The sequence below is a fragment of the Struthio camelus genome, chromosome 2 (assembly GCF_040807025.1).
Source record: "Struthio camelus isolate bStrCam1 chromosome 2, bStrCam1.hap1, whole genome shotgun sequence".
In the NCBI taxonomy this organism is placed as follows: Eukaryota; Metazoa; Chordata; class Aves; order Struthioniformes; family Struthionidae; genus Struthio; species Struthio camelus.
The window spans coordinates 27,603,898-27,625,964 of record NC_090943.1 but is presented as its reverse complement, the minus strand read 5'-3'; the positions used below and the strand labels follow the sequence as shown (position 1 = coordinate 27,625,964).

At 37.9% G+C, this 22,067-nt stretch overlaps 1 protein-coding gene across 1 annotated transcript in view; it reads left to right on the top strand.

Annotated features, from left to right (window-relative positions):
* Nucleotides 1-223: 223 nt before the first annotated feature.
* The window catches only part of HEPACAM2 (HEPACAM family member 2), a 28,723-nt gene continuing 6,879 nt past the window's right edge, over nt 224-22,067 (top strand). Inside the window, exons 1-8 of the mRNA XM_009674264.2 lie at nt 224-358; nt 5,845-6,195; nt 7,569-7,853; nt 14,738-15,034; nt 19,927-20,052; nt 20,137-20,161; nt 20,285-20,322; nt 21,681-21,754. Coding sequence (XP_009672559.2) covers nt 280-358; nt 5,845-6,195; nt 7,569-7,853; nt 14,738-15,034; nt 19,927-20,052; nt 20,137-20,161; nt 20,285-20,322; nt 21,681-21,754 — 1,275 coding nt within the window. The 5' untranslated portion in view covers nt 224-279. The remainder of the gene's footprint in view (nt 359-5,844; nt 6,196-7,568; nt 7,854-14,737; nt 15,035-19,926; nt 20,053-20,136; nt 20,162-20,284; nt 20,323-21,680; nt 21,755-22,067) is intronic.

Sequence of the window (22,067 nt, the reverse complement as noted above, 5' to 3'; positions counted from 1 at the left end):
ATTCCGAGTGCTTCATATTCTGCACCTCATTTGTTATATTCTGTGTCACATTTGCTGTGCCTGTACTGGGCAAGGGTTAGGATAAAGTCAGAGGCAATGAAGATGGGTACTAATCTAACAGGTGCTCCACTCCCTTTGTTCCTTGTATACACATATTCAAATCACATAAGGCAGGAGACAGGATAGGGCTTGTTAACTCATTGCTGATTTTCCTAGCAAATAAACCAGCAGCTGCTGGTCCAACCTCTGACTTAACACTGAGAAGAAGGTGGTATTTGTATGGGACAGGATGCTTTCATGGAGCCCTTTAGCCACTTATTTTGTGACTTACAGTGCAAAATATATTTTCTACTTGTAGGTAAGAAACAGTATGAATTATATTTGATTGTCATGGTGGAAATGTGACTTAGTTTTATACTCCTAAACTTAAAGACATTTCTATTATATTCTCAGATGTTTTATTTTAACAAAGTAGCCTAAAAGGCTAAATCAGAAAGTGCCACCATTTTATGAGTGGCACTAGAAACTTTTATAAACTGTCAAAACTTAGCACTGTACATATCTGTAAATAAAACACTGATGCTGACTATATGTATATAGCGCCATGTTTTGCTAAGTAAGATATACATGGTGCATTCTTTTTAACAAGTAAGACTTGACAGAATGTAGTATAGATGTTACTCATCTCTTTAAAAATGCATTACGTTGTAGTGGTGCTGACTTATTTTTCAGTTCTTATGATGATACCTTATAGTTAATATGTAAAATTTATATTCAATATTTAAATGTATTTGGTATGAAGACTAATTTAACCTTTTGGTCGACTGAAGATGTCTTTCCATTAATAGTACTTTTGTTCAGCATCTGGGTGCAGTTTTCCTAAGTATACGTTACCCTTGCTTTTGATGAAAAAACAGATGTTTGTGCATTGTGATAGCAATTTTCTGTGATTAAAAGTTAGATAAAGTTATATTTCTACAGACTCTTGTAATTCACTTTTGCTGTATTTACATGTTTTGTAAATATCAACAGAAGGAATATATAATTTTACAAATTTAGTACACCCTCTGCTAATTCATGTGTAAGGACAATTTTTCTTTTATCCTTTCTGTGAACTTCATATGCAGTAACCTATTTTCCTTGATTTTGAGTTAAATACTTTGAAAGGCTTTTGGTTTCATAACTACAGTTTTATTTGAAGATTATCATACTGCTTTAAAAATGAAAGCCTTATTTGATAAAACACAGTGAATATTCAGTTCTTTATCTGCATTACATCTTCATTGGCCCTTTTTGATTAAAATCCTACAACAGTTATTGGTGTGTTAACCAGGAAGTCGCATACTGTACACTCACTCAGAGATACAAGTTTCTTAGTATGGGAAATTTGTAACTTGTATTTTTTGTCACGGTAGGAATCAGGCTCATTGGGGGCTTGATACAAGCCCACTGAAGACATTGGTTTGGGTGGCCGGAATTAGGTCAAATAACCAAGCTCAACAGAACCTTCTCTTAGGTAAAAATTCCAAACTCATACAGTTTATGCCGCAGTTCCTCCTTCTATAAATGGAGGTGGAAGAATAGCAGGTTTTCTGCTCCATTATATCTCTTTTTTTTTCGTAAATGAACGTATCTGCAAAAATTGTAAAACACGTTACCACGGATTTAATGGCAATTTACACCAAGTGCAGTGTTCTTAGAAAGAGCTAAATGAACACTCATGTGCAAAGCAACTGAGAATCCAAACTCATTTTGACAAGGAGATGTGCGTGTTAAATTCAGAGAATGATAATACCTTGCTAAGCAGGTTTCAGTTTATGCAGTAAACTCAAAAATTATGTCATAGTTTTTATTTAAACTAAAGCTGCAGCCCTTGTTTTATGTCAACGGTTCTGTTGTGCTTGCTAATACGGGTGACAGCAAAGCACAGATCACTGAGTTCCAAATGGAGGTCATTTTGGCACAGCCCATTTTGCTTATAGTCATTGTATAAAAACTACTTTTAAGAATTCCAGCCTATCGGAAAAAAATGTGTATTATATTTAGAAAGCTAAAGAGATAGGTTTAAATAGTATGGAATATGTGCCTACTGGAAAATTACTGTTTTCACTGAGTTTGGGCCCATGGACTTGATTTCACTATTACATTAATTCAAGGATTAGTCATAAGAGTATTCAATCGTAATTTAATTCAAAGTCAAAATATGTGAAATTAGCCTGATGTTTCAGACTGCAGAAGATTTGATCTCTATTAAAGCCAGAAGTCATCTGGTGTTCCTGCTATAAAACACGAGCCTTTTACAGAGCACCATTATCTGATAACAACTTCTCCAAACCTCAATCTCCCGTTTCCCCTCACCCTTTCCAGCCGTGGGGGAGTTCCCACACGCTCACTGCGCTTCGTGACCTCACCCTTGCAGGCTCCGAGTGAACAGCAAAACCCCAGTCGCTCCCAAGCCGCTCCCTAATGGACTACAGCCCACTGGCTGGAAAAGGGGAGAAACAGCCCTGCTTTTCTGGTCTTTGCTAACAGAATTTCCCTAACTGCAATTCAGAATGTTTTCCTAAGCTCTTAAATGGAGACATTTCTCTCCACGAATCACCTGGAACCAAGTTAAAGTTTATTTATTGTTTCTATTCCTACATTTTTTAACTGGAAAAAGGTGAGATTTTCCAGCCACAATTCTTTATCTTATTTTGTATGAAAAGGTTTGAGATTCAATTGTGGTAGCTTTTATGCTGTTGGTCCCCATTATCCCTGTGCTTGCTAGACCTGCTTGTTTTTTGCCAATTTTCTGCGCGCACAGATCTGTGAGAAATACTATGTTATATATTTTTTTCTTATTACCATGGCAGCTGTCACTAGCTTCTTGTGCTACAGAACAATCAGTTATTGACAGCTACATAAACCCAAAAATCAAGCAATGTCATGCATAAATAATGAAGAAGGACATGGCCAGATCTTTCAACTGATCATTTAAAGATTTCCCAGTATTTTTGATTTACAGGTCTTTGACTTGATTTTAAAGAGTTTTAAAAGTTCAAATGTATTAGGTGGGCTAGATGAAATATATTTTCAACTTCAAATATTTTGTGAAGGATTTTACTGAGAAATTGTGCTCTTTTTCTGTTTTTTTTTTTTCTTTCAAATAGGCAGCAACAGTTTAAATCTGGTTTGTATTGTAAGGCTTGCAAGGAGAGAATTCACCTCTGACAAATGTTACAAAAACCAAGAAAACCCATCTCCCATTAACCAGACTTCAGCAAGACCCTAAGAGCCATGCACTGTTCGAAAATAGTATAAGAACAAGAGGCCACAAGTACTTTTAAGAAAAGATAGAGGGGAGGCTTTAACCTGACGTGCTTCAGATGTTTCAGGGTTTTGATCTAGAAAAGTTAAACAGGTAAACATATCCCTCCTGTACATCCTCCACTTAAGTCTCTCCATCTCTTTTCTGATAGTCTTCCTCCCCATGCCATTTTTCTCCCATCTCAGCTGGCCCTACATCTTCCTTTCCACACCAGTGTCCATGCAGTCTGAAATCATTTGCCCTCTTCCTCTTTATTCCCAGAGAAAGTGGGTTTGCCAATCTTTCAGTCAAGGGATTTTAGTGGCTTTGTACCCATCACCCCTAGAGTGTTCTACTAAGTAGCCGCACCAAGCTCTGTTTCCCTTTGGTTTCCATGTCACACTCTCCCAAAATGCTGGGAGCTGTCTTTTGTAGTTGATACAGTACTGTTCAGCTTCGTGAAATGTGTTCAGGTAGGAGGCAAGGATTAGGAGCTAGCTACAAGATGATTTTTTTGTACGCTTTGTAGCTGGCTTATGGACTATAAATCTTACTAGCTGCTGAATGGACAGAATATGACCAGAGACCTCTTAGCAAATATGTGTTCTTCCTGAAACAGAGTTAGTATCCCAGAGGTTTTTGCTGGGGCAGAACCTTCAGCTGCATGGAGGGTGTTGCTAGCCACCCAGGACCGAGTCTGCTCCCACACCTCACCATGTCTTTTTGATATGTTCTCTACTCTGCTTCTTTTCGTGACCTCCAAAAGTGTCTCTGACGTTCATTGCTGCCATTACATATTTCCATGCTACATCTGTTATCCCCACCCCCTTTTCATGACCCTACCCTAATCCACTGTTACAGAGCGCTCTTTTATTTGCCGTTAGCTCTATTAGCTCAAGCGGTAAGCAGCGGTGCAGTGACTTTTGAGGCTTCTAACCCAAAAGGCATGACATACAGATGCCACGTTACGCTACCAAGCTGACTTTTTTATATCCTTTTCTGGTATAGAACCTAAGAAATTAAACACACCTGAACCTTTAACAAACGTCTTTTGTCATAAAGACAAACACTATGAAGCTAGGAAATGGAAGAAACAAAATCATCTATGAATTATATTAATCTTTAATAGTGCAGTTACATACCATTCTTCTTGCACCACTCCCCTCACCCCCCTTTTCTCCAAGAGGGTATACGTACTTTAGCCGGGAAGTTACCTTATTGCAGATATTGGGAAGTGTGTGAAGAATGAGACATTCAATAGCAGGAAGAGAATGGATGGTACATGGTGAAAGTGGCTGAATGTTGCCCTGCCAAGTGCATTCTTTCTCTCGGTCTCCAGTGAGTTCCCCCTATGCAGTGCTGGACAGATTACTTAAATCAAGCTTTTTACATGTGGTTACTAATGAGAGGTTGCTTTTTTCTGGGGTTTTTACTGAGCACTTGCAGTGCTTCGCAGAAATGCTGAGTGCTCAAAGTAATAACTGAAGTCAGTAGGAGTTGTATCTTGAACGCGGTAAATGCTATTTGTAACTGTGTTTTGAAAAATCCAGGCCTCAAACTGTTAATCCAAAATCAGTGGACGCTTTTGCTGTTAATATTCCTTATGCTTCAATTCCTTATCTGCAAAGTCTTATCAATTATACTGGTGTTGTGAAACCAATTCATTAATGTCAGTGCTTCACGCTGCTGCTGTACTGAAGAGTACTGTGGAAAAGCTCACATAGGAATTGATCACTCAGTCTTAAGAGCAAAATTTTAATAATGTGCTATAAATCTAGGGCTGACACAATAAAATAGGATTATAAAATAAAACATGGCGAGGCTGACAAGGAAGTGAACCAGTAGCCATTTTGCACCCTAAAGGAGGCAGGATTCTTGGAGAATAGGATTAATCATGAAACACAAAATTTTGCTTTTGTGCATATCAACAGCAAACTTTAATTCTGCTGTTTCCTACAACTGCAATAACTGACTTGTGATTTTAGTAATGTTTCTGGAATACAGTCTTACGTGTGCAGTGCCTTCAACAATAGTAACTACATATCATTTTATTAGGACAAATTCATGAAACCACTACTTGTTAGACTCCAGTCAGTTTCTCAGTGCAAATGGCAAAATAACAGTAAGAAATTTCTCCCTACCTAAACCCACACAAAAAAAAAAAATGTGTCTGCAGTCCAAGACTGTTAGACAATGTAAGCTCTAGAAACTGGGACAATTTTAAAGAGAAAATGTTTAAAACTATAAGGTAAATGCACCGTTTCTCATTTTTGTGAAACTTTTAGCAACAGAAAGTCATCTACCCAGGAATCACAAATATCCTTTCCAATTTTGGCTTTCCATAAATTTTAAAGCTGGAGCTATATAGCTAGATCAAACTCCACTGAAGTCAGTAAGAGTTTTCCCCTTTCTTCCCTGAGATCTGAGTCACAGCCATTTAAAAAAGCGTTAAGTTTTAATTCTGTTTTTCTATGAGAATTTCTCATTTGAATTTTCCAGTGTTCCTATTTGTGGTTTGGCTTTGTTTATTTTTTTGTTGTTTCTTTTTTATGCAGGTGTTTGTTCTGCCTTAAAGCTGACGGTACCATCTCATACTATCCATGGTATTGAGGGGCAACCACTCCATCTTACTGTTAACTATAATTTCAACACTACAGCTGCTGAAGTCCAAATTATTTGGCTGTTTGAGAAGCCTCAAACTAATCCAAAATACTTGCTTGGCTCTGTAAATCAGACGGTAGTTCCAGACTTGGAATATCAGCACAAGTTTACCCTTTCACCACCCAATGCGTCTTTGATGATCAATCCATTAGATATCAGTGATGAGGGCAATTACATTGTAAAAGTCAATGTCCGTGGAAATAGGACAATAGCTGCCAGTCAAAAGATTCAAGTAGCTGTTGATGGTAAGTCAGTAAAATACAGTGTGTTCGTTTTGCAAATAAAATTGCAATAGTTTTGAAATACCAGTTCTTAGAATCCAGCTACAGTAGTATATAATTTAATCCACCTGTGCACAAGTAAATACTAACAATTAAGTTATGTTATTTGCTACAGCTGTAGGAGGGAATGGTTCAATATTTCGTCTTTAAACAAAATTAGTACATTGACTAATGTTTGTCCTAGGTAAAAAATTGAAGGAGTATAGAAATCAATAATTAATATGAAATTAGTCAGACTGATAAGAAATAATGTTTCAAAAGGCTGTATTGTGCTATCAATTATGAGGATGCATTAACTTTCTTAGTCTTTTTTCCCAAACAACTGTTCCCTGAGGAAATTCTGCAGCCATTTGCCAACTCAGGATTTTATTCTGCCTGCAGGATAGAGGATTGTGGCAAGGTGTCTCTAAATAAGGGAAGAACACAATGGAATTTGAGGGGTCAAAATTTCACCCCACCTATAGGCTCTTGTAGATCACTATTTTCAGTCTTTTTATTGAAAGATTTGATTGCACTTCACATTCCCTATGCTGGACAGCCAGAATCAGATAGAAGAGAGCTGATGGCCCTTCATTCTCTCTTTTATTACTTTAGAGCTTTACTCGGGCCTACAATGTCTCCTACCTTCTGTAATTATCAAAGGGGAGTCATTGACTGTTGCTGGTGACCCTGTATCTGTTAAAAAAAAAATGCTTGATCTGAGTTCTTAAAGTACTCTGCTCTTTCCAGTGGAGATAAGAAAGGAAAATAGAAAAGAATGATCTAAAAGAATGATAAGACACTATTATAAGTTACAGATGATATGGATGGAGTACTGTAACTGTTGGGCTAGAAATAAGTAAATGAATGACATGTTAGCATGATAAAGTTGTAGCTGCCACTAAACTCCCCTGCCTTTGCCTGTTTGCAGTCATCCTCATGACCTGATGAGCAGTGTATTTATTTCAGTCATTCTCAGTCTTGACCAAGACCAGTCTTGGGCAATAATACTGAGGTAGTCACATACTGTGGGCACTGTCATGCCTTGCACTCGATCATTCTTGTGGCTGCAGGTAATGCCTTTTGCTCATGAGACAGGAGGTGGAGGCAGGCTTTGTTGTATTACCAGCAAAAAGAAACTGTCTGGTTTTATTTAAGTACCTGGACCAATTCTTACAGTCACCAGCTGAGAATTTCACCCTCTTTTTCCAACCTTTAACCATATTTCACAATCAAAATTTGAAATAGGAGCTCTTTGCAGAGAAGATGATGACTGCTATTTGTATCATCCTGGCAGTGAAGACTATATTATATTGGCTAGTCACTTTTATAACTCTTCATATCTGTTTACTTTACAGTTCCTGTTACAAAGCCAATTGTACACACTGAACCATCTTCAGGGGTAGTGGAGTATGTAGGGAATATGACATTAAAATGTACTGTGGGAAAAGGTACAAGGGTAGTCTACCAGTGGATGAAAAATGGGAAGCGTCTCCATGCTGGCCCTAATTACACCTTCTCATCAAACAACGCTACACTTTTAATTCTTCCTGTTGTAAAAGATGACATTGGGAATTACAGCTGTTTGGTATCCAACCCTGTCAGTGCAATGGAAAGTGAGATAATTGCACCAACCATATATTGTAAGTATATTAAATATTCCTAACTACCTTTGTATAAATGCTTTGGCTGGAAAGAGTACCTCTAACTGTGGCAAATAGGCAGTTGAGTCAACATTATGTGTGGGTTTGCAGTCAAAATAATTTTTTTTGTAACGGGTGTAACTGCTTATGATAGTGTAATAGAAATTACTCAGTGTTATGTAGTTGTTAAGAAGGAGGATTTTTGAAGGATTATTGCTGGTGGTATTCCTCACAATCATTTTGACTCAAGGCTTGTTTAACACTTTCATTAATGACATCAGCGTAAAGACTGGGAGTATGTCAGTGAGGTTCACCTGTGACATAAAACTAGGAGGACTGAATGAATTTGAAAAACAGTAATAGAATTGTTAAGAAATTCACTAGTGAATGATACGAGGTTATGCACCTAGAGAATAAAAGCATGATTTTTTTCTAATAAGATGCAGATTTGTCTGGAAGTAACTGGGGCAGAGAACTTGAGTGATTAAGCTGATCACAAAATGTTTGTGAACTGGTAGTGGGATTTAGCTGCAAAAAACATACCTGTAATTCTAGGATGTGTCAGCATCCATAAGTGTTCCCAATAAATAAGGGGAATACTAATGCCACAAACAAGATGAGACCTCTTGTATAATAGTGTATACAGTTCCAATCATCCACATTCAAGAACAATGAACTCAAAACAAAAATAAATGGAACAGAATGGAATGGAAACCCTATCTTACAAGAAGAGAATTCATTTCGGTTTAGCGAAATAAAAGCTGAAAGGAGAAGCATTTGCTTTCCCCATCAAGTGGTAAACAGGAGGGAGAAAAAAGTTGCATAAAGAATGATGTTGGCAGAAGAATAAACCCTGAACTAGACATGCATGCATTTTGACCAGAAACTAGGTATTTGCTAACTGTTATAGTAACGAGGTTCTGCAAAAGCTCTGCAAATTGCTTTTGCAATGTACTTGACAAATTCATGAATGGGATTCTAAGATACGATTGTTTACTATAGTGGAAGATTGAATTCAGTGGGCACAAAAAGTCCATTCCTACATTCCCAAGGTTTTCCTTAACTCCATTATAAATTTACATGCTGATCTCTGCAAAGTTCAGAGATGCTCAATTTTGTTTTCAGAACAATTCATTATTTTACTTTTTTTTTTATTATTTTTTTACTAGTTGTTGTTGTTCGCTATCTATTTACATGGATCCCCAAAGAGACAGCCCTGTGGAAACTGTAATGGTTTAATAATATAAGAGAAACAAGTTTTGTAGGTAGTTTGACCTCGGCAGTTTAGGTAAAATCCAAGAAAGAGTGCCCGACTTCTACATTGCTTGGAATTGGCTGTTTCTTTTTCACACATGATGAGAGATTTGTGTACCCAAAAACCTTTTTTCTCCAGCTATATTAGCCTAATGAAAGAAATTAACTTTCTCTGCAAATGTACCATGTTCTTCAGCATACATAAAAAGAAGATTCTCAGTTCAGATTTAATTTTGTCTTTATGACAAGGTAATTCTTTGGCCAACCTACTTATAGACATTTAAGGGTGAGGATAAGAGAAGAATCAAACTGGAGATTCCTGATATGCAGATCTAACAAACCCAATTTCATGCTCCTGCCAATAGTCACGTGCTTACTTTAGGCATGTGAGTAATCCCAGCAGTCAAAAGGTGTCATTCAAGTGTCTATGCCTATAAATAGCATCAGGATCGAGATTAGACCAGTAGCATCACAAAAAAAGTTGTAATAGGCCATGATGAGTAGGTTATCATAGTCTGAAACAGTGCTAGTATCATTGCCTATAGGACACTGGTGTGACATATTCTGAGAGTTTTTTGTCGGTATTCTTTTAAGATATTTGCTTAAATGAGTTCTAAGCAAACTGGTAAGTTTATATTTAGCTAAAAAGACCATTGTTGATTTTTAAGGTCTTGAAAGCATACAAAAAGCACCTGAGAAACTGTAACTATGAATGCAGATTGAGCTCATGGACGGAATGAGTTGGAGGAAACAAAAGACTGGCTTAGTCTCGGACAAAACATCAGCTATTATACTTTAAATCTTGGAAAGGGCACTCTCTTTGTTCCTTATCCCTCCTGTTATGTCAGCTCTCAGTGCCTCCATGATCTGCAAGTAACACATGCTATGCATATGACCTTGCCTGGCTATAGTCTTCATCTCCTTAGGGAACAAAGTGTCCTTTTCAGTAGAGGAGAGCTGAAAGTCTGCAGGTCAGGACTTACTTTGCCATCATACTAGCTTTATTCAGATAAAACCATTTTAGCTAATGGCATAGCATGGATGGCACAGTGCAAGGAATAGTGCTCGCTCCTGCTTTTGCCCAGCTGTAATATGGCAGCTGATAGATAGCTCAATGCCCTTCATTTGGTATGAGGTAGCTACACCTCTCACTTAAGTCGTATTTTCCGTCTTCTTTTTCTCTAATCAGCCATACTGCTATATGTTTATTTTTAATTATAACATGGAAGAATCTGATGGGGAATGTCTGGCATCTAGAGGGAGGTCTTTACATTGCACCAGGAAAGGAGAAATGAATTCTATCCAAATTAGTGAAAACGAAAAAGGACTTTGTTAGAAGAGAGCTGATCCTTTAGGTGCAGCTTATACGAATGACAGCAGTACAAACACGAAGATGAGGGAGCTGCAGAAAAGAGTCGAAATAGATGTGAATTGAACTTCCATTCACATTAGACAGAGGACTCATGATAAAATGCTCTACAAAAAAATAACCAGAAGTGTTGGAGTATTGACTTCCCTTTGATAATAAAAAATAATAATAATTCTTTCCTCCAAGGAGCACATTTTAAAATGTCTGCTGTGATACAATCACAATCCCAACTCACCTAAGTGCTTAAGGTGCTAAGAGCGAGAGCTGCATATGTATGAAGGTCCTGCCTGTACTGCTTTTCTCCCTTGAATGAAATATCAATGGCCCTTCTATGCCTCTTCTTCAAAAAACATTTTTAAAAGATTGGGATGCTATGCTATATCCAGCACAACGTGACAGTCTCTCACAACGCAGTAAAATCAGGTCAGGCTAGAAAAATATCTTTCATTGTTGGAACCATTCTGACTTTTCTGTTAATTTGTGGCAGTTTGTTCAGCATGCAGATTTCTGCTTTGCTGCAGACACAGTTGGCTCCAGAGAGCTTTTTGCACTGATGGGTGTCTGGGACGCTTGCTTTCACAAGCTGTGTGCCCTTTAGTCTCAGTTCTTGTACTGCTTCCTTCCTTCTCCCTCACTGAACTACATGTATTTAACTATGGATTTGAAAAATCATCCCAAGTTCTGAAATGAAAACCCAGTTTCAACCTATTGTTTTGCAGAACTTTAAAATTCCAAAGTTATGTCAATAACCAAATTTCTGGAGTGATTTTGATATACTAAAATATTTTGAGATTCAATTTTTCTCCACCTACGGAAATACTGTTAAAAGTATTGACATTTCCAGAGTGTGCTTTTTATTTCATCAGAACTGAGGGTTTGCTTTGTGCATAATTTTAAACGTGAAGAAAATATTAAGAGAAAACAATGCCGTACCGAATGATTGCAATACTTGTAGCGCTACCCATGTTCAAATCACTAACGGGAGTGAGGGTCTTGCTTCCTGAGCTATATAAAGTCCCAGAATTCAGGTCCACCTCTGCCAGCAGAGGCAGTTTGTCTTCCGTCAACCAGTTGTCAATAACAATCCAGAACAGGCCCCAGGATCTCTATGTACCATATGCCATTGCTGCGGGGGAGTTACTGTAAGTGGTAAGAAAAGGTCACTCACAGTAAATACCTGCCATCTGCTTGGAAACTGTAACAGTCTCATGGTGATAGGAGCAATTGGAAATATTCCCACAGAGCAGTAAATTGTTACTCAGAACAGGTGATTTATTACTTTACAAGTCATTTAGTTAACTGGCTTTACTGAGACAAGAGACTTGTTTCTGTTGAGAACGATACTGCGAGGGAGAAGTAGAACTGCATGATTCATGAGGGCAGTTATTCAGCCTTTTCACTGAGAATCAAAAGTGTTTTGTTTTGCTCTTCATTTCTCATTAATATTATTCCACTCCTCCATCTACTCTAATGATAGTGTTCCACAGAACTTTATTATTGCAGTAGCTTGATCCAGAAATAAATTATTTTAAGACTTGGAAGAAGCTGCTGTCATAGAGGCTGTAACAGAAACTGCTGTATTGCAGTGATGCAGTTGAATTTAATAGATCAAGTGGGATTTGCTTCCTTTGGACTTCCAAAAACCAGAATACATTTAGTCCTGGAGAGGAAACTGTCAATCATCTGCTTTTCAGAATCATCCTCAGATGAGGAATGACAACATCCTTTAAAGAAACGAGGGAGGCCACTCAGCTCCCTAGTGTTTAGGTATCACAGTGATGTACAGATGTCCAGGAGAAGGTAAAAGCCTGATCCAGGCTAGGCAGGAAGGTTATCTGAAATTAGCTTGCGCTAATTTCATGCAGGAATGCTACTTTTCAGACCTTGCCAAAATTTCACTATTTCTTTTTCAGCTTTTTCAAACATACTTCCCCAGCCAGTGTGCATCACAGTGTTTTTATAACGGTTTCTTTTGATTTGCAGCTTTCATAGAGAAGTACAATTATGTTGTTAGTGTCGTTTATTTATGCCGCACTGTCATGATATTAATATAAAAGCTGAAGTCACTTCTGACTCTTTTGCAGTGAGGGAGCACGGGAGACCGGTCAGATATTCCTACAGTTAATTTCTGTTCACATATGCCAATGCTTATATTATCAGTAAAAATAAAAGTTAACAGCAGAAAGAATAGTTGGATAGGAAGAACCCAAAGAGTAAAAAAGGGTGTTCCTTCCTATAAATGATGCATGAATGGTTTTGCTTTCATTTACAGAAAAGCTACGGCTCAGTATGGCCCCCTCCCTTTCCATCCAACACAAGCGAAATATATCTCTATTACCTGTAAGCCCCAGTGAGAGGCTGGTGTGCTGAAAGGCGTCCCCGTGCAGAGAAAAGTTCAGTCACAGTAAAATCAGCTAAGTGAAAGGTTTAGTAGCGATAGCTTTGCAGTTTCCCAAAGCATTTATTACTATATGGTGAACTGACTCTTAAATACGGTAGAGCTAATGACTCGGGAACGGCAGAGCCTGTGAACAACGGGGAGCCCTGCATCTCAGCACCTAGATTTTTAAAAATGCCTTGATCCTTCCCAGTGCCCCCTGCAATATAGTTTGGAGCAGCACCGATTCATGAAGTAGCGGATCCGTTTTGCATTTTCCAGCTAAGTATTAGGAATGATGTTTTAAGGCCTTCCTTAAGACGAGACTGGAAGAAGCGCATCACTAAGAAATAAGTAGAGAACATAAAAAGTTTGATAAGCTTAGATTGTGAAATATGAACATTTAGTTAAAAATGAACTAAAAAGAGCTTGTAGTGTGATAGCCTGCATTCTCTTTTCTAAACCTTCTTAAATAGAGAAAAAAAAAACACGCAGAGAGAGGAAATAGCCTGTGTGCTGTTTGCCTATGTGTTGCTGAAAAATAAATCCATCTCAAAAATAGGACAAACATGTATGTGTTTTAGAGTCTAATGGTGACTTGAATTTCCTAATAAGAAATGGGGTCTGAAACATGGCAGGATTTCAGTTGATACAGCAGGAAATTTCGCATTCAAAAGTTGCTATATTATTTTAATGCTTCCAGCCAATCATAGGAAGGTGGAATATTACTTGATTGCACCATCTAAAATTGACATACTATTGAATTATCAGTCTTTTTGCTATACCGTTCTGTGTGAGTCACCTGGCAGCAGCTTTACCACAAAGATGACTCCTGTTCACTCTGCATATTTTCGTCTGGTTTCCTGTGGCATCTGTTAATATTACGTTTGTGCATTGTTAATTATGCATGTAAGCCCTTAGGGGAGTATCAACATTAAAGTGATTAGTTCTTTGTATTAGAAAAGATAATTTAATAGAGCACATTTCAGTTATTATAGTCTCTACATTATTGTCTATACTCAGATCCTTGTAAAAGTAGATTTAAAAGTAGATTTTAAAATGTAAAGATGTAAAAAATAGGATCCTAAATGATCTATTAAAAATAGCACAGGAAGGATTATCATACTTAAATATATTATTTCCATTCCCATTTTCCTATGAAGATACCCTGAAAATACTTGGCTGCTCAAATTTCTGAGTAACAAACACATGGCTCTTGGACAATATGTAGTAGCCTCTTCTAATGCAGAAGCCCGGCTTTCTTTAGGCACAAGGGCTTACTCTTGAAAGAAACTGAACTGTTGAAAAAAACAGAAGCCTACTAAATGGAAGAAAGGTTAAATTTTATTTTAACAGTCATTTATGGAAAACAATATCTGGAGTTATCTATGGCATGCCCCACTCTGTCTTACACCTGTAGTATAATTCCACAAGTAATTATTTTACTGCAAAGTGTTACAGTAAATATTTATATGTTTCAAGGCTAACTTGTTCACTTTTAAATGCTCAGAGAAATGAATTATGCCAGTAAGTTTGGCACTTAAGTATAAAGGGTCAAATACGCCCACGGAAAAGAAGTGCTTCTTTACTTCATGACTCTTCCAACTGCTCTTCAGTTTTCACTGTTCTGATTGTACTAAACAAGACATAGACCTGTGCTGTTTCCCTAAACAGCAATTAGATCAATATTAAGTGGGTATAGTCTGAGATAAACCTAGTATAGATCAAGTTATTGTACTAAAAGCCTTTTACTGAAATAATTGAACCTAATGACAGCCATTTTAAAGGCTAGCCTCATTTAAAAATTCTGAGTTAAAATACATACTTTAAATATTTACTTTGTTTTTAATTTTTCCACTATGATTTTTTTTTTCTTCAATGCAGATGGACCTTATGGACTTAGAGTAAAATCAGATAAAGGTCTGAAAGTAGGGGCGGTGTTTACAGTCGACATAGGAGAAGCTATACTGTTTGACTGCTCAGCAGATTCAAACCCACCAAATACTTATTCATGGATTCAAAGGGATGACAATACCACTCATGTAATCAAATATGGACCCCACCTGGAAGTTATATCTGATGAAGTGGCCCAGAAGACAATCGATTACATGTGCCGTGCTTTCAACAATGTGACCGGAAAACGAGACGAAACTCAGTTCACAGTGGTTGTTACTTCCGTAGGTAAGAACATGATTTAATTGCTAAGCAAATACAGCATTTGAGCATAGCGTCAACCCCAGAAGGAGGAAGTAATTCTTAGAGAATATATATGAGAACTGAGTCCTAGCAACTATGAAGTAAAAAGGATTTTGGCCATTCAGGCGGGTCGCGGTTTTGTCCGCTGTGTGTCATGGCTTGCGATGGCTTACCCTTGTGTGCCATGGCTAAGATGTTGGAGTTTTGTGGGACTTTGGCACTAAAACATGTTTGGCCATTTGGAGCTTTATCCCTTGAATACAAAAACTTCCTCAGTAAACAAACTTCATCAGGACTAATAAACATAGCAGAATTTTATGTTTCTTACTCTTACTCTTACTCTTACTAAACATAAAGCAGAATTTTATGTTTCTTATGTTTCTTATATTTTTAGTCTGTGCCTTTGAAAATGAAAAAGACAAACAGAGAAAATGATGCAGAAATCTGTTGAATGCCAGGTTAGGCCTTTCCTACCACAGACAGATTTTGTCCAAGGTTCACTATCTTATTCCTATGCCTTGCTAGGAACTGCGAGTCCTAGGGCTGCTAGGTGATCAGTACATGGGAAAGTTTCAAGCACACATCATTGACTAAAGTAACCAGGCAGAGACTAACAGCAATGAGGATCCTTTAATATTTTTCCAGTGTGATTAGCAATGATAAGAATCTTAATTTAGTGTATGTTAATAATACAAGCTGTATTTGCAGTGCTGCTGAATGGTTTTATTATGGTCTGCTTGTAAACACTATCTTTCTTTCATTTTTTAGAATCTATGAGTTTACTGCTAGGTTCTGCTGAATCCACGTCTCCTTTGTTTTCCATACATTATAAGTTCAGTTCCTGTATCAGATTGTGCCTGTGTTAAATAGTAACAATGCAATTTTTTTTGGAAAATCTCCAGGAAAAGCATACAATAAATAGTAAGAGGTTGAGGAAGTCTATTATCTCTTATTATTAAGGATCAATAGAAGTATTTTCAGATAAGCAATGTATGCTACTGATGTTCAACCAGATCTAATCCATTGCCTTTTAGAAAATTAAACAAAGCAGTTTTGCGTGTTCAGAACAAAGAGCTCAGCCATTTGTTATCGAGATAAACAAGGAGAGCAGATGTCCATTGTTCAGGCTGACTTACGTAATCATCACAAATCCATGGCCTTAAATACACTGGAAGGAAGATAGGCCACAGTTTTACAATGAGAATACTACACTTCAATACTAAACACTGAAATTAGTGGAGAAAGAAAACACAGAGAGAGCTGCCATGTGCCACTCGAAATGAAAATGACATTTCTCCTGAGAGTTAAGGCAAGTTATGATTTGAAAGTGGATGTTCATCAACACTGTCACAGTAATCAGTTCATCTGAGATTTCCTTTCCAAGTCCAAAAGAAAGGAAATCCACAGCTTAATTGTTCAATTGCACTTAGAAAGATACATTTCCTAATTAAAAATGTTTCACCTAAATAAAGCTTTTTTAAAACATTTTATCCTGTGTATTTTAAGAAAAAAAATCCATAAGTCCTGCTGGAAAACTGCTGTGCATGGGTATGTCAGCAAAAGATCTGAGCAAAGGAAAGAAATATTGTGGATATATTTGGACCTGAATACACATGAACATAATTTATTAGCCTCTGATGGGATCTGATCAGCAACCAGACCATCAGTGATCTGAAAGTCTTTACAAAAAATACAGTAGTTCAATTACCCCTTCCTACTCTTCAGCTCTTACAGCTAGCAGCATTTCTTTCCCGTCTAGCACAAACGGCTTGAAAGAAGCATCAGTATCAATGTGTTTCAAATGCGGAATAAACCCATCGGGAAGGAGACCTGAATATAGCCATACAAATGGGCAGTGGTAGGTGTTAGGAGTTACAAATACTGTTGTCTTACCCTTTAGTCCTGTGACCAGCCCGCTGGAGTGTGCTGTCTTCAGCCTCGAGTTAGCTAGTAATGCCATATTAACAGAAAGGGTCCTGCAGTCTGTTAGTAATGCCATATTAACAGAAAGGGTCCTGCAGTCTGTCTCTATATTGAACAACGTTAAAGGTGGAATGGATCAAACTGTGAACTGTCATAACGCACTGGATCTGGGCTATTCCAACTGTAATCTGCATTGGTTTCTTATTTCCCAAAAAAGGCATTCTCTGCTTTCAGCTGATAGTTTTCAGCCTAGAAATTATTTGCTTGATCACTGTGATTGTAATTCTTTATTCTATTAGCAAAGCCAGGATAAAAACACTGTACTTCACAATTTTAGGCATATGGTTATAATGTGAGAGACCATAATCAATCAGTTATATTTGCTGCTGTGTTATAGCCTGTATACCACTATCTTTGTGATATTTGCAGTTGATGAGGCATTTCATTTTATTTATTTAAGCAAGGGCAGGCACTCTGAGAGACAAATAGCATTTGTACTGGTGACCACCGAACTACTTTTTCATGCTTGGACTGAAAAATGTATACAACACGGAGACTGCTAGTTAGATACAAGGGACTAGCTCCAACCATTCAGAAGACCTAACGACCCATAGGGAAAGGAAGAACAACTTCATTTACATGTAGTTTGCTATGAACAGGGGCCAACACTGAAACGGCGAGGAGGATATTTATTTATAATCCCCGTCAGGAGCTGCAGTACATCTGATAGGAAAGTAGAATGCATGTATGCATGCGGTGTGCCTTGTTGAGGTGGCTCTAATACATACCTCTGAGCGTTAGTCCTACTGTTATATAATCCACATTTAGCTTACATATTTCTAAAGTAGGAAAAATTGTATGACATGACTCACTGCCCGTGCGCCACGCTCAGGCAGAACCTTAGCCCCTTAGCTCTAGAAATCAGCCTGTTGCCTTGTGTCTCCAGTAGGTCCAAGGGAGCCCCAGAGTGAGAAGGGAGGATCTACTAACTGAAGATCAACTGTTCTATCAAGGAAAAAAACATAACACACCAGAGAGACACATAATAGTGTGCGACATCTCCAAGGCTGCACTGAAACCATGCTGATCTTTTCTGGGTTACCCTGTCTCACCGGTTCCTTCCTAGCTAGACGCAAGCTGAAAACATAATCACTGCCCAGTTTTCTATTGAGAAGTTAATGGCAGAGTAAACCAGACAAAGACCCATCTTACCCTGGCGCATACAAGACCAAAGTAGGAGTGAAAACAAAGTCAGGTTTATAAGTGGTTGTGGTTTCGGTACTATGGCTGAAATGAGAAGGCCCTGTTCTTCCGTTCACTGAATCTTCCGACATTCAGATCTTGCGAAACATTTTGTAAAATAGAAAAATTGCAGCTACTAAACAAAACACTATATTTCATCCACATCAAGAGTCAGTGGATGTAGTTCCCCCAGCAACTAGGCATCAGTAACTGAAATAAAGAAACACCACCGTACCTACTGAAATTGGGCCACAGACATACAAGTGAGGTTTTTATCGTTAAACTAACTCACCAATAGCCATTTAGACATATGTTCAGGCTGCTGATTTGAAATGATTTTAAGCAGCTTTTTTCATATACCATGTTATGACCAAAACAGTTTGCCTTTTCGTATAATCTTATATAATAGACTGTTGTTTACATCCCCAATCACAAGCCTGCTACAGACATCCCAAATGATAATGTCAATGCCAAAGGCAGGGCTGGAGGTTTGTCTGGATAATACTGGTATTCACCTGAGAGTGAATGCCTTCTGACTGCCTTTAGAAGCATTCATTTAAGGGACCGTGCGGGACTTGCTGCCCCATTTAGGCACCTAAGGCTTATGCAGAAAAGGCCCCAAATGGGATGGCAGCTAATCTATAGAGACTGAGGAACTCAATTAGATTATTTTGGCATATGTTATTTATGCAGAGCCTAGACAGAATCTGGTCTAAAATATGCTACTTGCACCTTTGAGTTTTTAATCCTCTTCTAAACTGTTCTGTCCCTGGTTCAGGAGTAAGTCTCACACTGCTACAAGGGGAGCGTTATTGACAATTCGGGAAACTATAACATGAGAGAAACCCTGACTCCTCTGCTCCTACAGGACTTCAGTAAGAGACAGGATGTCATTTACTACATTTTCGAAAGCCAGTTTTAGCAGCTGTCAGATTCTAACCTTGGCTTGCAAATATAGTGCTTTGAAAGCATGACAGCCTTCTATTTCCTAACACACTCTGACACAAACACAATGAGAGAACACAACTAGCCAACTATTTTTGCTTTGATTAATTAGTTGTAACATTAGAAGAAGAAAAATTTGTTACACCTCATGATTTACTTGACATGTCTCTTGATCGCAAGAAGACTGGCACAATGGAACTCCATATACTGTAATGATAACTTACACAGGAAAGGATTTGTAGTTAATCCACAGTAACAGGATCAAGGAGATCTGGTCTCTAATCCCAATTCTACTGTTCATTTCCTGAGTAATTATAGGCTTTGTCACCTACTTTCTTGGTAGAATAAAGTTGCTATGCTTAAGATTAGAATATTCATCTACTTTTTCTGATGCTGTAAGATTAAGTTTAGTAGTTCTCGGATTATGTTTAGTGACCTTCATTTAGCTTCAGGTACCAATCCGTTTTGGACTGATTTCTGAAACATATATCGTTATTTTTTCCAATTTAAGTGTTTTGTAGGGAAAATCATTACCAATTCAAAATAACCAAAATTTGATATAGATTTTTCATATAGTATATATAGTATAGTATAGTATAGTATATATTTTGTGTGTGTGTGTGTGTGTGTGTGTGTGTGTGTGTGTGTATGTATACATACGGTTTTACTATAGCTTCAAATGAATTTCAAAATGCATTTTTCTGTGTCAGGGTAGCACGTTATACAGAGCAGGAGGCTAAATACAGTACTCATCTTCTTTAACACAGGATTGGAGAAGCTGGCCCAGAAAGGAAAATCTTTGTCATCTCTTGCAGTAATAACTGGAATTTCATTACTTTTGATCCTAGTTATGGCCTTTCTATTCTTATGGAAAAGATATCAGCCATATAAAGGTATGTAAAGGATAAGCACACTCCAGCTATTCTTTTGGAACATTAGAACAAAAAGGATGATTTTTCTTTATCTCTTCTTTTTAGTGATACAACAGAAGCTGCAGAACAGGTATGAAAATAAATCATTTGTAGGTCTTGAAGTCCTTTACACCAAGAGAATTGCATTTTTTCATATTAATTTTCTTTCCTTAGCCAGTGACATCAATCTGAAAATCTCGTTTATGTTTTCTAGGCCAGAGACTGATTACAGAAAGGCACAGACATTTGCAGGTAATGTGAATGAAAGAAGTGTGAGCATAAGGTCAAATTCCATTTCTGCAAAAATGAGCATCTCTGGATACAAAAAGAAAGAAGGAAAGGAAGGGAAGTGTGTTCTGACCTCATGTTGTAAACCCCTGTGTTAGCTGACTTAAGATAAAACTAAAATGATGACAGGTCAGCATGGGTGTAGCTCATATCTGGAGTTCACAGAACTATGTACATAGCCTGTTGGCTTGAACTCAGGCTGTTAATGCAAGTTAAAAACCTATTTGCCTGTATTCCCACTGTTCTGACCAAGATGAAATAAATTACTATTATGGAGTAGCAGTGAAAGACAATATACCATGGGATATATACCACACTTCTAAATGTTCCGGCACCGAGCAATGCCAAAATTATGAAATGATAATATGACACCGCACTATATGTACTTTAGTCTCTGCCTCATTCTGTGCTACCCTTCTCTGAGTCATCTGGTCTCAGTATGCTTTTGTCACTGTCACTGCTTCCTTTCCCTTCATAATCCTGGGAAGGAGAGGCTGGAGACAGGCCATCCTGCACAGGGGCAGCATTTTTCTTCCCATCCCTTCCCTGAAAAAGCATCAGAGTGCATCATAGCTAGTACATATGAAAAGATAAGGAAGTTTATGGAGCTTAGGAAGGTAAGAAAAATTTACTTTAGCATACAGGGTCCTTCACACCACCAAGTGTAACAAGAGGAGAGAATCCCAGTGCTGTCATTAATGCTGCAGGCTGCACTGTGGAACAAAGTCCCAAGAGACTACCAAGAGTCTCAGATCTCCTGGACAGTGGCAAGTTAATTAGGGTAGAGAAAGAGACCCCTACCCAAACCACAGATTGTATCTGAAGTCCCAGGTACAATTTGTTGACTGATTTAATGCTGTGACACCTGTAACATGATCCCTTTTTTATCTCAGCATTATAAAAGACTCAGGTGGTACCGCCCCACACTACTGTGCAGACATACCCTGAGCTTATGGACTAGGTCTCTCGTCTATGCGGAATGAAAGTAGTTGAGTCTCATGGTCGTGGAACGGGCCTTGGTTAGCTGCATGCTTAGTTCTCCAACAAAGAGAGTCCCAGCGGCTCCACCGAAACTGTTAATGAAGTTAGTGAGAGGCTGTGCTGCTCTTTGCTTAGTCTATGCAAACTGGCTGTGCAGCTGCCCTGCGTTGTTCCAAGACAGAGACAGTTTAGGATCTTGGCAGCGGAATGGTTTAAAACAGATTAAAAAAAAAAGTTTTAAAAATTAGGCCAGATGAATCTGCCCTTCCATATTTAAGCTGTCTTTTCCGGATTCATATTACACATTGCTACATTTAATGTTTCATTTGTTTTAACTTTAGGACACGAAAGTGCCTCAGATGACTTTGGAATATATGAATTTGTTGCTATTCCTGATCTTGCTGGTGGTTCTAGGGTATGTGATTTTATACCATAAACTGATAGTTTCTTTTTTATTCCTTAAATAGTACTTGATATCTGTACTAGAATCCTTTTGGCAGTTTGCTCTTGTTACTCTTTACAGATATTTATATGGCACCATATTCATCACTATTGTTTACCCAATATTTACTCTTCCTTAATTATGTTACTCATTCAGTACTTGTGTCAACATGGTGCAGCAGGGAACTACCCAAGCTCTGAAGGGAGCAATCTCAGTTCAGTTATCCTGTACTAAAAGCACATTGCTAGTGTTGGTTAGATAGTTAACACCGAATCACTCATGTCAG